This window comes from Eublepharis macularius, chromosome 7, assembly GCF_028583425.1.
Source record: "Eublepharis macularius isolate TG4126 chromosome 7, MPM_Emac_v1.0, whole genome shotgun sequence".
NCBI classification, from domain to species: domain Eukaryota; kingdom Metazoa; phylum Chordata; class Lepidosauria; order Squamata; family Eublepharidae; genus Eublepharis; species Eublepharis macularius.
This window is the reverse complement of record NC_072796.1, coordinates 11,544,823-11,562,851: the sequence shown is the minus strand read 5'-3', so window position 1 is coordinate 11,562,851 and position 18,029 is coordinate 11,544,823. Positions and strand designations below refer to the sequence as shown.

At 43.4% G+C, this 18,029-nt stretch overlaps 1 protein-coding gene across 2 annotated transcripts in view; it reads left to right on the top strand.

Annotated features, from left to right (window-relative positions):
• Positions 1–11,281, top strand: part of TENT4A (terminal nucleotidyltransferase 4A) — a 29,744-nt gene extending 18,463 nt beyond the window's left edge. Inside the window, exons 7-12 of one of the 2 annotated variants that reach the window (XM_054985171.1) lie at positions 3,003–3,216; positions 5,481–5,607; positions 6,202–6,302; positions 6,812–6,978; positions 8,042–8,200; positions 8,477–11,281. In XM_054985171.1, coding sequence (XP_054841146.1) covers positions 3,003–3,216; positions 5,481–5,607; positions 6,202–6,302; positions 6,812–6,978; positions 8,042–8,200; positions 8,477–8,659 — 951 coding nt within the window. In that variant the 3' untranslated portion in view covers positions 8,660–11,281. Of the gene's footprint in view, positions 1–3,002; positions 3,217–5,480; positions 5,608–6,201; positions 6,303–6,811; positions 6,979–8,041; positions 8,201–8,473 lie in introns of both variants that reach the window. The other variant, XM_054985170.1, reaches the window with a different exon arrangement.
• Positions 11,282–18,029: the final 6,748 nt, after the last annotated feature.

Sequence of the window (18,029 nt, the reverse complement as noted above, 5' to 3'; positions counted from 1 at the left end):
TGAAGGGGGGCAGGCATTGCTGCCTGCTCCAAACCTGATCCCAGCTGGGTAAAGGAATGGGTGGGCATTGCCACCTGTTCCCTACTGGGTGAAGGCAGGAGCAAGCACTACCTCCTGCTCTTCGCCTGATCCCGACAGGCAAACGCGGACGATAGGCTTCGTTACGTTCGCCGTTTCTGATCCCAACTGGGTGAAGGGGGTGCGGGTATTGCCAGCTTATCTGCTTCTGATTCCGGCAGGTTGAAGGGGGTGGAGATTGCTGCCTGGTTGGTGCCTGATTGTGACAGGGAGAAGATGGGGTGGGCATTGCTGCCTGCTCAGTGCCTTATTCCAGTAGGTTGAAGGGGGCGGGCATTGGCATCTGCCACATTTCTTGTCCCTGCTGCGTGAAGGCAAGAATGGAATTACCTCCTGTCCGTGTCTGATCCCACCCAAGTGAAGGCACTGGGCAGCATTGGCACCCGCTCCACTCCTGATCCCAGCTGGGTGAAAGGGGCGGGCATTGCCACATGCTCTGCTCCTAATACCAGTTGGGTTAAGACAGAGTGGGCACACGTGGCCATTGCCACCTTCTCCACTTTTAATAGCTGGGTTAAGGCGGGCGATGGGCATTGCCACCTGCTTCTTTTCTAATGCCAGTTGTGAGAAGGCGGGGGTTGGCATTGCCACTGGCTTTGCTCCTAATAACTGCTGGGTTAAGGCAGGGGTGGCCATTACTACCTGCTCCTGATCCCAGCTGGCTGAAGTGGGGGTGGGCATTGCCATCTATTCTGCTCCTAATACCAGCTCGGTTAAGATGGGGGATGGGCATTGCCATCTGTTATGCTTCTAATATCAGCTGTGTTAAGATGGGAGATGGGCATTGCCACCTGCTGCTCTCCTAATACCAGCTGGGTAAAGGCAGGGCGGGCATTGCCACCTGCTCCACTCCTAATACAATCTGGGTTAAGGCGGGGGGCAGGAATTGACACAAGCTCCACTCCTAATACCAGCTGGCTGAAGGGGGGGTGGGCATTGCCACCTGCTCCGCTTCTAACACCAGCTGGGTTAAGATGGGAGGTGGGCATTGCCATCTTCTCTGCTCCTAATACCAGCTGAGTTAAGGTGGAGAGTGGACATACCTACCTGCTCTGCTCCTGATCCCAACTGGGTGAAATGGGGGAGGGCATTGCCACGTGCTCCGCTCCTAATATTAGCTGGGTTAAGGTGGGGGGACGGCATTACCACCTGCTCTGCTCCTAATAACTGGAAGGGTGATCTCCTAGGAATATGTCCACTAAACTTCAGGATCCAATATAAATCTTCAAATGAAATACTCAATACAAGACAATGCAAAATAATCAATGCAATTTTGTTATGGGAAAATCAATGCAAATTTGTTATAAATCCATGAATAATCAACATAGGATACAAACAATCAATACAGGCTTAAAAACTCTCCCAGGATACAAAAACTCTACCGAAGACCTGTTACAGTAGACTGTATAACTCTACCAGTAGCCAACAGTGTATGCAAATTCTTGTAAGACAAACAATATGAGTTCTCTTCCATGAAATAAAACACTGTGGCACTGTATATCCTGGCAGAGTTTTTAAGCCTGTATTGATTGTCTGTATCCTAAGTTGATTATTCATGTATTTATAACAAATTTGCATTGATTTTCCCATAACAAAATTGCATTGATTATTTTGCATTGTCTTGTATTGAGTATTTCATTTGAAGATTTATATTGGATCCTGAAGTTTAGTGGACATATTCCCAGGAGATCACCCTTCCAGCTATTTAGATATATCTCTTAGGGCAGCCTCCCTTTTTGGCTCAGCTCTGCTCCTAATAACAGCTGGGTTAAGGCAGAGAGTGGGCATTGCCATTTGCTCCACTCCTGATCCCAGCTGGCTGAAGAGGGGCAGTTATTGCCACCTGCTCTGCTCTTAATATCATCTGGGTTAATGCAGGGGGAGGGCATTGCTACCTGCTCGGCTCCTAATACTAGCTGGTTTAAGGCAGGGGCAGGCATTGCCACCTGCTCCGTTCCTAATATCAGCTGGGTTAAGGCATGGGGAGAGCATTGCCACCTGCTCTGCTCCAGTTCCCTGCCTGGGCTTCCCATCACGGCATGTTTTCTGAAGCGATATAATGCATTACCTGGGCTTTCCTTTGCGACAGCGCCCTCTGGTGGTGCACCAGGGTATAAAGTGAGTTGTCTGAAACACGCTTACTCATTTATATAGTAAGATATTGTGACTGCTTTGAAAAAAGCAATGAAATGGGACAAATGCACTGGAGGACCTGCTAGCTAGTTACAGCTGATTGTCTTTTGGGCTCTACAAAGAAAGAAATAGCTGACAAAAAATATACAACAGCAGCTTGTGGCCTGAAACTGGACTTTGATATGATCCACTGAAGATTCTGAGAGAAATATGGATCTCTAAATACGTATAATTCCTAGCATGCTTTTTTGGATTTGGGGACTGTAACAGTGTATGGACGAGTGCAGTATTGAATTATTTACTGATATATTTATGAATTGTATTTATAAAATGTATTTATCGTATGTCAAGTACTAGCACTTTATTGTTACAGAGGAATTCATTGTAAAGTGAGTTGCATTCTGATTTGGAGGTTGACTTAGTGTATTTTCTCAAATTTGTATTTTGGACATATGACTTGTACCCATAAAATAGACACACTTTTGTAGTAATTATTTTATTGAAGGTTAAGTGGCATTGATTTAGACATCTTAGTAGGCTTTCATGATTATTATTTTTTCTTTGCATGGAGTTAGGACAGGATATACAGTTTTATTCTCACAATTCCTTCAAGGGAGGTTAGACTTAAAGAGAGACTGACTGGCCCAATTCACCTAGTGAGCTTTGTGGCAAAAGTGGGATTTGAACTCAGGTCTTTTCATAGTCCAGGCCTCTTAACTATTATACCACTCTGTTGACAGACTGGCAGAAGTATAAATGCACTAACCCCTTTTTGTTTGTTTGTTTTGCAGTTGCACCCCCGAATTGATGCTAGGAGATCAGATGAAAATCTTGGAATGCTTCTAATAGAATTTTTTGAACTCTATGGAAGAAATTTTAATTACTTGAAAACTGGTATTAGGATAAAAAATGGGGGTGCCTACATTGCCAAAGAAGAAATCCTGAAAGCCATGACTTATGGTTATCGGCCATCCATGTTGTGCATTGAAGATCCCCTCTTGCCTGGTGAGAGAATGGAGGCCGCTAACATGTTTTTCATTAAGAAAGTTGATTTTGCACTGAGCTTGAAGGTATCTGAAGCAATGTTTCAAAGTATACTCCTAAGCACTTTTTAAAAATAGTTAACCAGAACAACACCTTAGGCTTTGACTTCTTTACAGAATCAGAATCTTTGGGGTTCGTGTTGCTCTGCCTCTGCTGCTGGCACCATACAACATGCAGGAATTTACTGTTGAATATTAATCACTAATACATAAAGCCAGGGCTTTTTTTCAGCTGGAACGCGGTGGAACGGAGTTCCGGCACCTCTTGAAAATGGTCACATGGCTGGTGGCCCCGCCCCCTGATCTCCAAACAGAGGGGAGCTTAGATTGCCCTCCCTGCCGCAGCGGGCAATCTAAACTCCCCTCTGTCTGGAGATCAGGAGTGGGGCCCACCGGCCATGTGACCATTTTTGCTGAGGGCAACTTAAACTTAAAAAAAACTCCCCCCTTGTTCCAGCTGACCCAAAGTGACATCATTGTGCGGTCCTGAGTTCCACCACCTCTTTTCCCAGAAAAAAAGCCCTGCATAAAGCACAATACAAAAATGTCCATCCTGTAGCAGAAATGTCATATTTGTCTTGTTCCTAGCTGGTTTTATTAATGTTGTTCCCTTCTGACTATCCACCCCCCACCCCACCCCGCACCATTGGTTCATCTTACTTGATGAAAAATGGCCCTATAATTCATCCAGATGGTGGGTTTTTGATTGCTCAGGTTTTGACTTCTCCCCCTGTAGCTACACAATGCTGTAGCAGGAACTTCTGCAATTATACAACTTTGCTGTGATGAGTAGTGGTTATTTTGTTTCAGAAGATTGTTCTCCAGTGTAGGAAATCTCGAACAATCTGCCCCCTTCCCTTGCTGGGAAACCATCTGAAGAGCCAAGTCAAGTAGAGATTACTGAGTGAAGTTGTTGGGCCATTTGTCAGATTACTTTTTTAAAATCATTTGAGTCTGGATAGCATATAGTGAAGTGTTCTTAAAGCTGTAATATTGCAGGTCTCCTAACAAAATTCTTCAGCCTCTCACTAAAGCCTCCTTGCGTTGGAATCTAAGCAACATAATGCCCATTTTAAAAAAATCAAAGCCCAGTAATTACATGCCAGCTAGTCAAACATCTGTCCTTGGTAAATGGATGGAAAACGCTATTAAAATGGTAAAGAGTCCAGGAGCACCTTTAAGACTAACCACCTTTACTGTAGCATAAGCTTTTGAGAACCACAGTTTTCTTTGTCTGCATCTGACGAACCACAGTTCTCTTCGTCTGCATCTGACGAAGAGAACTGTGGTTCTCAAAAGCTTATGCTACAGTAAAGGTGGTTAGTCTTAAAGGTGCTCCTGGACTCTTTACTATTTTGCTACTACAGACTAACATGGCTTTAACTCCTCTGGCACTATTAAAATGGAATCTTTAAGCATTTGTGAAGGAGAATCAGCAAAGCAGGACTTCTCAGAGTAGATTCCTGATCAGCCTTTTGGAATTCTTTGAAATTGTCAGGTGTCCTCTGGTCACGTACTTGGTCCTCCAAGGATCCTTTGTACTTTGTGAGACAAGAAGACAGGATGCATAACTAGATCCGTGACTAGTTAGACTGGAGAACCATTTTGGCACATGATGATACTCAGGGCTTTTTTTCAGGGGGAACGTGGGGGAACGGAGTTCCGGAACCTCTTGAAAATGGTCACATGGCTGGTGGCCCCCCGCCCCCTGATCTCCAGACAGAGGGGAGTTGAGATTAACCTCCGCGCCATTTTCAAAAGGTTCTGGAACTCCGTTCCCCCTGAAAAAAAGCCTCGATGATACTCTTTTGAGGAAACAGTGTTCTCCTATTTTGAGGAGGCATTGTGGAAAATGAAACCACTTTTTAAACAGTATGTCTGTTTTGGCCAGTAGTGGTATCTGGCAAACAGCAGATGGCAGTGAAGAGCCATCAGTCCCTGTGCAGGGGAGGGCGGGGCGGGTACACTTGTGCAGAGGAATTAAGCTTCCCCAAACTAGCACAAGTTTTTGTGAGTTCTACTTCACAACATTTTACGTTGGAGTAACAATTTTGTTAGTCTTTAAGGTGCCACAAGACACCCATTTTTTGCTGCCGTGGACTAACACAGCTATCCCTCTGGAATTATGATAAATTATGATAAAAGAAGTATGCTTTAATGGTTAGCTTCCAAAATGAAAGATGGGTGTAAGTGAACCTTATCCATTTTCCAATTCAATTGTTACAGGAAATGATGTTGGCAGAAGTTCTTATGGTGCCATGCAAGTAAAGCAAGTTTTTGATTATGCCTACATTGTTCTTAGCCACGCTGTCTCCCCGCTTGCAAGGTCATATCCTAATCGAGATTCTGAAAGGTAACCATTTTCTCTGTGTGTTCATTGTTTAGGGAATGTAATCATGATGATGATGATGGTAACAACCTTGTGCTTATATACCACTCTTCTGTACAGATTAGTGCCACACTCATAGCTCTTTACAAAGTCAAAGTCATTATTATCCCCACAAACAGACACGCTGTGAGATGGATGGGACTGAGAGAGCTCTGAGAAGGCTGTGATTGACTCAAGGTCATCCAGCTGGCTTCAAGTGGAGGAGTGGGGAATCGAACCCATGCACAAACTGGACCTTGCACTTCTGCGCTAGTGGTCCTTTTAATTGATTCTGATGGCTGCAAGGTATTGTGCAGAAATCAGTGAGCTTAGACTGGGGTAACTCTACTTAGGATTGCACTGTAAATCCGTTTGGGTTTTGTAATACAGCTCAGTAGAAGATTGTGGGGCTGGGGCAATAAAAGCACCATGAAGTTTCCCGCAAGGACTTTTGCACTTCTGAAGAGGCTTCTTGGGTTGCAGCCATCTTTTCATGAACCAGTGTAGTACAGGCGGGAGAAGAATTGTGCTTCAGTGTTTGTGCCTGAATATCTTACATGGGTCTGCATTTCTTTCCAGTACTTTAGGAAGAATTATCAAAGTGACACAGGAAGTGATCGATTACAGAGCTTGGATTAAAAAGAAATGGGGAAGCAAAGTTAATTTGCCAGCTGATCTTGGTGAGTGGAGGGGTTGATTTAAAAACTCCTGTTTATACTTTTTGTTAATGGCTGTGACTGAATACTCTTGTTTTCTTACACATTGGCTCAGTTCAGATATCTCCTCACACCAGGGTTCAGTTTTGTTTGCTTTCTTTTTCTCATCTGCTTAGTTCAGTCTTGAAGGGTGCTGTGGCCTCCAGAGGTGGAGCTATAACTTTGGATATTGACAAACCATGGCTTGCAAATTTAGCTCAAACCACAGTTTCCATTTCTCGTTTGCTGGTCACTGCAAATGGAAGTTCATCATCACAGACAGTACACCAAACCCATGGTTAACTTTCCTTAACCATGGTTTTATGTGAAATCTGAACCCATGAGTCATAAGTAATTTGAATCACACAGTGTAATTGCCACTTCACGGTAACTGCCCAGGGTTGCTTACCTAAAACTTAGTGATTGCTTTTTTTAATATGAAAGTTGGTGCATTTTTATGTACAAATCTAACTGCTAAATGTCCATGTTGTCAGATATCCAGATGAATAAGGTAGAACCAATATCTCCGTGCTCCATAGTCCAGAACAGAGATGTTGAATCACTATATAGCCAACGTTTGCCGTTGTCATTCACTGGCACCCAGCAGTTGTCATCAGGTTCATCTGCCTCTTCCATGTCGTCTCTTTCTGGTAGTGATATTGTAAGTCCCCCTTCCTAGCTACTTTCTACTTGTGTCTAGCTTAATTTTAGTGTAATTCAAAATTAGTATAAGACTATGCATTGTAATTTTGCAAGATCTGAGCAAGTCTGTTAATGCTAGAACATTTTGGAGATCTTTCATTCATCGGATTGCCATAAAGTCGGAAGCAACTCAACTGCGCATTTCACATATGCATGCGTTGTGATAGTACTTCTGTAACATTCATATCAATGCAACTAGCTAAAATTGAAAAGATTTTTTTTTTACATAACTTTCTCTAAAACCTAAAGGTGTAAAAGACTGAAGGCGCTCTAAAATGCCCATCACTCCCACAACTAAATCATGAAGGAAAAGCACTCGGTGCTCCTTAGCAAGGCTTTCCTGTTAATCGGTTCTCCCCAAACCGGCATACTGGAAAGAGAGTCTTTTGTTTCCTGGAACACAGGAGGAGTGTTTTCATGAACCTTTCCCTGTTTCTAAGGAGCACATGCTGCACTCAGTCTTGCCAAAACAGATGTACTCTGATGATACAAGACTGCACTATGCAGAAATGAAATACAGACTGTTTTCAGAACTTGATTAGACTCAATCCTACTTCAAAGATCTGTTCATTGTAGCAGGTATTCAGTGCGGTATTAACCTGTTCCAAGCAGCAGACAAGAGACTTCCACCTCAGCCTAGGTTTGTGCCATTCAAATAATAATCAAGTAAATAATACTTCGGAATTACTTACCTTGGTCCCAAAATATGCAGGCATTAGACATCCATGGACTGTGATCAGTCTTTCCTCCAGGTCAAGATTTGCAGGACATCATATCTGTGCCTTCCCTTTGGTAGCACAGATGGACTAGTTTGTGTGTAGAGTTCCCAAGCCATGCATGGTGTCTTTGAAAAAGAGTTCAAATCTTAAACTGTTAGAAGAGGCAACTTCCATGATCCTCTGAAGCTCGGTGTTAATTGATACACTGCTGTTTTTTAATGAGTAGTCAACATTACATTTCCGTTCTTTTAAAAAACAAACAAACAAACCTTCCATTCCCTTCCCCCCTTTCTATATCACAAGGATTCGGATACTCCACCTTGCACAACTCCTAATGTGTACCACTTCAATCTGCAAGCACCATCTCAGCTTACGGCTGGTTTACCACCCGCATTGCCTATACCAAGTGGTAAAACTCAGTCTGTGCCTGCAAGAACCTTGATTATGGCAACTAATAATCAGGTATGTGCTGTCCGATGGAACTGGAGAGTGGTCGCTGTGGAGCAGTAGGATGTGTGGATCACACTCATTCTACTTCTGTTTAGAAGGCGTTCTAGACTGGTATTCTCATAAAGCATATTGTAACTTGGTATGGGTGAAGGCACGGCATCTTTGTCCCTTATGCGTTGAGAAGCCATGATATGACTCTGCTCTTGATGAAGGCTGGGAGGCAAAGTTAGTGAAATGTGTGGATTTTAGTGGGGATCTAATCTTGAACTCTTCTTATGCTTCCAGCAGCACAGTGGAATGAAGTTTTCTCTGAAAGGAGCTCATGGTCATAACCAATGCAGTGAATACAATTCTGCCAGCAATGGAATCATGAGGCAGCCGGTCGGCAACAGAAGCCACCACCAGTATAACCGTAATATCTGGAGAAGAAAGAAGCATAGAGACAGTTTGCCTATTAGCCTTAGCAGATAATGGCCAACTTCAGGGTGTCCACTTTTGACTAAGCTACAGAGTGGGATGCCAGGCTGGGAGGACTTGAGACCAGCGCACCAGTTTGAGGATGTTGCCAAATATCTGCATCCAACCTTTGCATGTTTCTTTGTGTGGTGGTGGAATCCATCTAAAGAGAAATTATTGTGCTTATCTGTGAAGCCTTATTCAATGTGGAAGTTTGTCTTCTGCCTATCCATGACGTACTACAGTGCCGAAGCAGCTCTGATGCGAATACTGTGCGAGGACCATAAACGCCGTGGCACTTCTGCTGTAGCTGCATTTGTTCATTGTGGGGTTTTCTTTGTTTCGTCAGAAAAATGACGGATGATTTGAACTTTACTTTGCAGCAGATCTTTGTCACTTTGTATGCTGCCTTCCCCATTTTTTGTTCTGGCTTCTTTGTTTGCTTTACCTATATCAAAACATAACTTTTGTGCAATAACTCCAAATATTTTAACTTGCATAATGGTATGATTAAGTTATATTTAAAGGAAGGAGAATTGGGGGGGGGGATTCTTTTGGTTTTGGTTTTTGTGTTTCCTGGATTGTATTTTGTATGTTGGGTTCACAGTTCTGGTGGGGTTGGCTGAGTAGCTCCCTCACGTTGCTTGATATTGTAGGTTTCTTAACTTACAATGGAACTGCTAATTTGGCTTACATTTTTAGTTCAAGAAGTATTAAACTCCAAAACATTTTGACCCTTCCTTTTAGTTCATTTGGCATTTAGCAGCAATTCAGTTCTTCCTAAGGAGTTAGGGCACAATCCAGTGATTCTGCACCACCCTCCTTCACTCCGGTGGGGATTACAGAGTAGAGCATCTCACCGGATTGTGCCTTCAGTTTATTAAAAAGGCCTTCGGGGTGGGGGGAGGTCAGGGCAAGTTCCAAATGTTTTCCAAATGCTTCTTTATGATTTGCACTCTGATTGGGTCCAAGCAATGTTGCTGACTAAAATATCCAACTTATAGAAGGGGGAGAAAGGAATTACGTTGATTCTGCCGAGGAATCTCTTATCGCAGTGTGCATTAATTCTGTCAGGAGCAAATACTTGAAATGTACCTTTCAGATTCTCTGTGCTTTTAAAGTAACTTTTTGTTGTCTTGCAAAAAGGGCACAGCCCAGTGTCCCACGCACATGCACACAGTCTCTCCCCCACCCCTCTCCTCTCTCTGATGCATACAGGTATACTATGCAAGTGTGTATCACCATGGCAACTCTTAACTTCTTTTAAAGCAAAAAATGGACATTCTTCCTAGCCTTGGGTTTTTAAAAAGCACCTCATTGCCATTGGTCACATCTTTCATGGTTTTTTTTTTTTAAATGAAAGTTCTTAAATCTCCAGAGCATTCTGCTAGTAGTTCTGCTTGAACTGGGAGCTTGGGGGGGGGGGCATTAAAATGAGGATCGTCTTGATTATCTTCTGTCTTTCTGTCTGATATGCAGAAGCAAATGTTCTTAAAAACTGATCTTTGAATGTTTGAGATGGAATTGTTCCTATGAAAGTAAGCTTTAATATCGGCCTCGGAAGCTGGCGTGGCACATGCTAAAGAAACCCACCAAAATGGGCAAAGCCTTCGGGTCGTAAGAGAAGAGAGTGTGACATTCCAAACTAGAGTAGCACATGTCCTCTATCCACCCTTCATCTTGATCCAGAGTGAATCACAGCTGCAAATTTTAAAATTCTATAACTCTTCATTGACGAGGATTCATATTCGTACCAGATGTACGCTGCTGTTTTGATATTACAGAAGAGGGATAAAGTGTGTGTGACTTTACTGTGCCAGCATCTGTTGGGAAAGGTAAGTTTGCAAGTACAAAATCCCTTCGATAGGCATAAATGAATAAAGGCAGGGACTCTGCAAATACACAGTGTGTCAGTTGAACATTTGGTGGCAGGAAATAAAAAGTCATAAGCTATCCAATGTTAATTGCCCTGCGAATAACCTTTGGAGCTCTGGGGATGGGGTCTCGGGAGCTGCAGATTCAAGGGATATTTGAGGCGCCCCGTGAAGCAGACCTGTGTTTGGCAACGTCTGCATTCTAGCTGCTCAAGGCTCAGCAGCCAGAGGAGGGGAAGTCAGGCTTGCGTACTCTTCCCCAGTAGACGGGCCATGGCTGTTCTCAATTAATAACGGGTAAGCTTACGAATGATTGAATTTTATTGCCAAGATCGAAGTCCTCTTGGCTGCCTGTCTTTTTGTTTTGACCACTTTAACTTCGCAGAAGGATTTAAACGGATGCTGGCACAATAAAAAGATCTAAACTTGAATAAACCAGTATTCAAGGGCTGATACACAGATCTGTACTCATTTTTACACGCTAGCAATATTAATGAACCTACATGACAGAAACCTCAATGTCTGAAATAGTGTCCATGTTTAAAAACAGGATAGGCTTAAGAGAAGCAGGTATCATGTTCCATAGTCATGGTGAACCAATAAATTGCACTGGCTACCACATGGGTTATGTTCTATAGCACTGTGGATAGCTGTTTAAGATATCATGTTATTCTTTTTGTGTGTATAATGATGTGAGAAGCTAAAATACATATTTTTATGTGAAGTTTTGTATTCTTTGATTTTTAATAAACTTTCAAGGCCAGCTGTCTGTGATGATTTTTTTAAACCCATGACTCACTAACCTTTTACTATATTTTTGCAATTTTTAAAAAGCACATAATAAGCAACTTGTCAGACTGTGGCTTACCAAAAGTTGCAACTTATCCCACCTCTTGCAATAAGACAAAAGTCCATTGATTTCAAAAGGCTTTACTGAAGATTGTCAACGAATGGAGTACACATTCTAAGATACATTGATCTTAGCTGAACTGTAGATTTGTTACGAATGCCAAGCAAAGGAGTAGGTACAGAATATGCAGTGCCCCTCAGGCCCCATCCTCCCCCTTAGCCCGTCCGTTTGGTTCCAGCATCTGGTGTTGAGATACAGTGCCTCTAAACAGGCAAATACTATTTATCAATCATAGCAATAGCTATTCATAGAAGATGGATCTATTTTTTTTGTTGAAAATACTATTGCTTAATTAAGTATATGTAAAGTGAAATAGGTGTGGAATGCTTCTGTCTGCCCTGTTGCAAATCTGCCTTGGGGGCACCTTTCCCACTTTTTTAGAATTTTGAGTAAGAATTTTTTAGGCAATGAAAGTCGAACAGCAGTATCAAGTATCTTAAGGAAAACTAAGATAACAGCTTAGAACCATCTGCCTGTTACTCCTAACATAACTTTCTTTTAAGAAAATTAGATTTTATAAACCTAATGTCCACTTGAGGGTAATTATTGAGAGCACTCAACTTTAAGGTGAACGGAAACATTTTTAGAGGCTTCCAAAGATCAAGATGCCTGAGATTAAACATTTATATAATGATCTCAATGTAGGATCTTTCTGCCTGCTCAGCTGATAATAACATTTGATTTATATACCGCCCTTTAGGACAACTTACCATCCAACTCAGCGGTTTACAATGTGTGTTGTTGTTATCCCCACAACAAAACACCCTGTGAGGTGGGTGGGGCTGAGGGAGCTCTGAGGGAGCTGTGGCTGATCCAAGGTCACCCAGTCCATATTAGAGTCCTGCTGCTCTTAACCACTGCAGCAAACTGGCTCTCAATCCCCACCAGCTGGGCCAGCTGCCATTGACCTTATATTTAGATGTTGCTCAGGCCTACTTCTATACTCGGTGCACGCTTTGCAGCTCAAGTGATTGTTGGAGGCTGGCGTGTGTGGATGAGCCCCTGCCAAAACACAAAGCCCTAGGCCTCCAGCCTGTCAGAATTCTTATGCTGTTTTTCTTGTGCATGGCCCATGGCAACACACACTCTGCTGTCCATCTGATGCATCTTCATCCTAGCCTTGTTCCAGGCAGCATGGAGGTGGCACCTGAGGTGCTTCAGTCTTTTGTCCTAACATCACCACAAATTGGGTGAGTCCGAGTGTGTGTGACGGGCCTCAGGGTGGTGTTGGGGAAACTGAACTGGGGACTCTTGAGATTCTAGTCTGACACGAACCACTACATGGGTTACACCATGTTGACAACATGCAAACTGTAATGAGACCAGCCTGGCAAAGCATTGCCGCTTGGGCTTCAGAAACAGGGTTCAGGATAGGATGTGCACATTAGAGGAAGTTTCCATTTTTACTGGTTGGGGTTGGTGGTGGAGAATGCCCTCAAGTCAGAGTTGACTTATGGTGACCCCTGGTGGGGTTTTCATGGCAAGAGACTAACAGAGGTGGCTTGCCATTGCCTGCCTCTGCAATGCAGGTCTTCATTGGAGGTCTCCCATCCACTTCACCAAGGCTGACCCTTCTTTGCTTCTGAGATCTGATGAGATCAGGCTCTCCTGGGCTAACCAGGTCAGGATACTGGTTGAGGTTATCAAGAGCAAAAAGCCAGGCCTCACAAACCAACTCCATGATGATTTTTTCTTTTTCCCCCCGCAAGTGAATGGTTGCCATTTTTTCCTATGGAGAAAATACTGTGTTCGGGCATAGTGTTGTGTCAAGGGTAAATATCTTCCTTCTAGCTATGAAATAGGGTGTTGTGGCCACCAGTGACAGGAGTATAGATCTTTCTGCGGGAGGGAATGCCCTGCCCTCTAGAATTTCTTACAACCTTCTCCTCTACAGATCTTGTCCATGTACTAAAAAAGCTTTTTTTGCTAGTTAAAAATAACATTCAATTTATATACCACCTTTCAGGACAACTTAACACCCACTCAGAGCAGTTTACAATGTCATTATTATCCCCACAACAACAGACACCCTGTGAGGTGGGTGGGGCTGAGAGAGCTCCTAGAAGCTGTGACTGAACCAAGGTCACCCAGCTGGCTTCAAGTGGAGGAGTGGAGAATCAAACCCGATTCTCCAGATTAGAGTCCCGCCACTCCTAACCACTACACCAAACTGGCTCTTGAAGATAAGAGGGGAGGAGGAGCTGAATTCATAGACTCTCTGCACGACCAAGTCACCGCTCCGCAGCAGGCCTGCTCAAAGGTGGGGGTCATGGCAATGATTTTCCATCTTTCCCATAGGGAGGGCCACTGCTTATGTTCTTAGAAGACTGCTTCTGGAAAAGAGCTGTATTGTGAACTTGACCAATCTGTGCAGTGTGGGAACAAGCCTCAGAGCTATTCCATCATCACAAAAGTAGTATCAGAGAGGACACAAAGGCTCTCCCTTTTGTAAATTATAGTCAGTCCCTGGCAGTTAGGTCCCTCAAGCCCTCCACAGTTCACACGCAGGTGTTCCAGTTGAAGCAGCTTTATTGAGATCCATACAGTACAGGTGTTCACCTGAAGGTGCAGAAATTGGCAGAAGTGGATTCAAACAAAGGTCTGGCTATTACAGGAAAACTTCCCGCCCTCCCGGGTCCGTTGACATTCTGGCGTGAAACCCCAAAGAGGTTGCATGGGATCAAAGCAGTTTAGACTACATGAAGTACAAAGGAAATCTGTCTCTGGGGAAGTCACAATGTTTGCTGCTAGCAGCTCTTCCCAAGGACACGTTCTAGAAAAGTGAAAGTACGTATTTTCGACAGATAATGGAGGGGCCCACTGGCTCTCCTGCAATTAATATCGGAAGTTAAAACACTCTCAGATGAGCACACAGAGTTACAGCATGTAATTCAGGCAAGCAGAACCATACAGCGTTGACCATTATAAAATGCAGAATACAATCATGGCATGGATGCTGGCATACATGACAATTATTTGGGAACCAATTGTGCCTAGGTTTCAGAGCCAAGTGTTGCATTCAGGGTATAACATAGAGGTAAAAACGGCCTTTGCCCTGTGTGCACTCTTTTATGCCCTCTTTTAAGCTTCCATGTCAAAAGAACCCTTTCAGCTTTCTCTCCCCACCTCCTGCTAGTTACATCCACAAAGCAAGATGTTGTATCAAGTGACTCTGAGTGCACTTTAATTTCCAAAGCAGGTTTATTGTAGATCAATGGTTCCCAACTTGAGGGGATGTATAGTTATTGCAAGATGTCCACTAATCCACGTCATTTATTTTTAAACTTTTTGATGCCACATCTTCACCCAAATTGGGCTCCCAATGTGGTGAATAGGTTAAAACATTTGAACTTTACATAGTTTAATAATATTGATTATTTCTTTTCCCTGTTATTTCCCAGACCAGTGGGTTCAGCATAGAGACAACATATGAACCTAGGACATAGTTCAGTGTCCACATTTTATTTATTTGCTTCATTTATATCTTGCCCAAATGGGGAACTAAAGCAGCTTGCATTGTTCTCCTCTCTTCCATTTTATCCTTGCAACAAAACCAGTGAGGTAGGTTAGGCTGAGAACGTGTGACTGGTCCAAAGGTCACCCAGCGAGCGTCCATATTTTGCTGCGTTCGCTCTCTTCACATGGCCATTGCCACAAGGGAGTATCCTAGGATGGATATCCTCTTCTGCCACCTTTTCTTAGCACAGTACAGACTCCTACGGCGACCTCTTTAAGTAAGTAAGTTTCATTTTCAAGCCCAAATGTGCTGCAGGCACATTACCATTTCTTTCACCGTGTGCTGTTTACACTCATTAAGCAGGTGAACTACCAAGGATTTTCTTTTGCTTTGTAGAAATTGGCACTTTTTAAAAAGAAATGAAACACCTTGGAAAACTCAGAATTAGGTTGGAACTGTGTCAAAAAAAGGCGGCAGCTTGTTTTCCCCCCTGCTCCTGTTAAATCACTTGACAGCAGAGAGGGGGCGCTCTTGTTTTAGATTTCCTTTCCTATCAAAGCTAAAATAAAAAAATCCAGCTCTCCAGGGCTAATAATTTGAGATCTACTGCCTTAGTTAAATAACTGCTATTTGAACATCAAAGAATAACATTTTCAAACAAAGTGAAGATGCGCTAGGAGCTCCAAGATGCTCTTTGATGCCTGCCACCTTTGTTTGAAGAACTGAGGCTGTTGAAGCAATCCCTTGCCTTATCCCCCAAATCCAGTTCCCCCCATAGCAGCTGAAGGCACCACAGCCCCAAGCATGACGGTTAACTGAGAGAAGCGAGCTCCACAAATCCCTTGTTTTGGGTCCAAGTGAAGGCTTTTTTATCCCAAGAAAAAAGAAAGTGGTCTGTGAGTCCAAATTCTCCCCTCGGTAGTTAGCCTCAGGGCTGAGGAGAAAGGGAGTCCGTCGTTGTTCTCCACCCCAGTTACCTCAGAGGGGAAGTGAGGGTTCAGCCTTCCTTTGCCCCCAGGCAAGTGTGGGTGCCAGAGGTTTCCCACTGTTCTCACACACATACCCTATACATTTTACAAAACCCCACCCCCCCCCATCATTTTATTTTACATAGCAGAAACCTTAGTGCTTTTGTTGTGAATGACGTTAAGGTTTTCCCAAGGACATTGTGAAGTGAACTGCTGCTTTCAGAACTGGAGCTGATGAAAACATTTCAGATTTCCAGGCCAGAAATTCTCGCTTCCTACTTGTAGGTCTCTGAGTCCCTTAACTACGCAAATGCAGTTCGGGTGCTAAGGATCCTAATTGTGTTAGTGTGCAGTGATGATTATTCATTTTTATGTGACGCCCTTGTGAATAAAACAGCATGCCGGTGACAGGAAGTTTCTTTAACCAGAAACTGCTCCCCCCCCCCCCAGTGTAGGGAAAAGGAGTATCTTTTGGCTACAGACCTGCAATTGAAGATTTGGTTACTTATTTCAAACACGGAATTCACTGCTTCCCACAAACGTGTCACAACTTGGTTGGAATTTTGGCATTGCTGTTTCCTACCCTATCTCTACATTAAGCCTGTATGAAAGGGATAGGGCTTTTTTCCCCAGGCCTGTTGGCAACCGTATTTGTCTCCTTTCCTGCTCACTCCTTTTTGCTGTGTCTTTTTGACAATCTAGCCTCCTTTGGGCTATAGGTCAGCTAACTGGCCCTTTCTTTCCCATTACCCTTGATACTCTGTTTTCTAACAGTGCAACCACTATTGGTAAGTTCTATAATGTCACACCAACGCAGTCTCAGCACATCTTAAGTGGAATTCCTGTTAAATAACCCACTTTTTAGTGGCATGGTTTTAACATTCTTCGATCTTGTCCAGGTCGAATACAGCATTTCATTATTATTTTTATTCTGTCATGGCCGTACAGGCCTGAGCAATTCATAGCTCAACCGAGAGATGGTTAGAAATATAATTACAGCTGCTTCTCCCCCTCCTCCCCCCAGCAAATTTTCTAGCTCTTCTGGTTACAAAGATGAACTTGACAAAATGTGGAGATGTGTCCCAATCTAGCTCCGGATAAATGTGCATCGACACAAACTCCCATGCACATGTTCCTAACCAATAATCTGAGAGCGGATGAGACCATGCATACAAAAATGAAACACACACACACACACACACACAAAATCAGATTTCTGCCTACGACTGCTTCATGGCCAGTTTGCAGTTGTTAGCTCACTTTAAGCCCTGTTCTCTTTCACATTAGACATCCCTGTCTATAGCTTGAAAGCTAAACCGATCTGCTACCCTAGCAAATAACTGCTGTCATTTATTTCCTAATGGCAAGCCCCCTCCCCCCATCTCACTGAAGCACTTCTTCCACAATGGCCTTTCCAGACAATGGGTTTATAGTACAATAATTGCACATTTACATGGGATCCAGGCAGCTAAGCTAGTGTATTTCGATTATTCACAGCCCTTCCCTAGCATATGAATCACATAACATTTTTTATAACTGGGAAATGTAATGCTTTTCCCAGATAGGTTTTCCATTGCTATTGAAAGGGGCTGTGCAAAACATGCTCCAAATGTGGAAGGAGACGAGTTGGAAGAGTCAGAATCAGAAGAAGCAAGAGTAAAAGGAAGGACACACAGAAGTAAATTATCCATTCATTAACTTGGAGCCACAGGAAGGGAGGGAGGGAGGGAGGGAGGCTAGTTCTTGCCCTGAAGGTAAGGTTGGCAAGTATGGATGACCAGAAAGAGGACCTTCAACAAGAGGACAAAATTAACATCCAGAGGTACAAACTTACGCAGAACGGCTATAGCTTTAATAGTGCTGTTACCAGCTCTGCCAGTTACTTCACTGAAGACCCTTCAAGAGTCCAGTAAAAGTTTCTTTATTAGCGATCCATCAGTATCAGCGCGCTCAGTCTACAGCACTGGCAGAAGTGACGTAAATGGGCAAACCTGCTTTGGAAATTAAATTGCACCAAGTCGCTTGATAAAACATCCGCCCTGAGCCTGCTGATGCGGGGAGGGCGGAATATAAATTGAATAAAATAAATAAATAAATCTTGCTTTGTGGATATAACTAGCAGGAGGTGGGGAGAGAAGGCTGAAAGGGTTCTTTTGACATGGCCTGCTAATTTTGC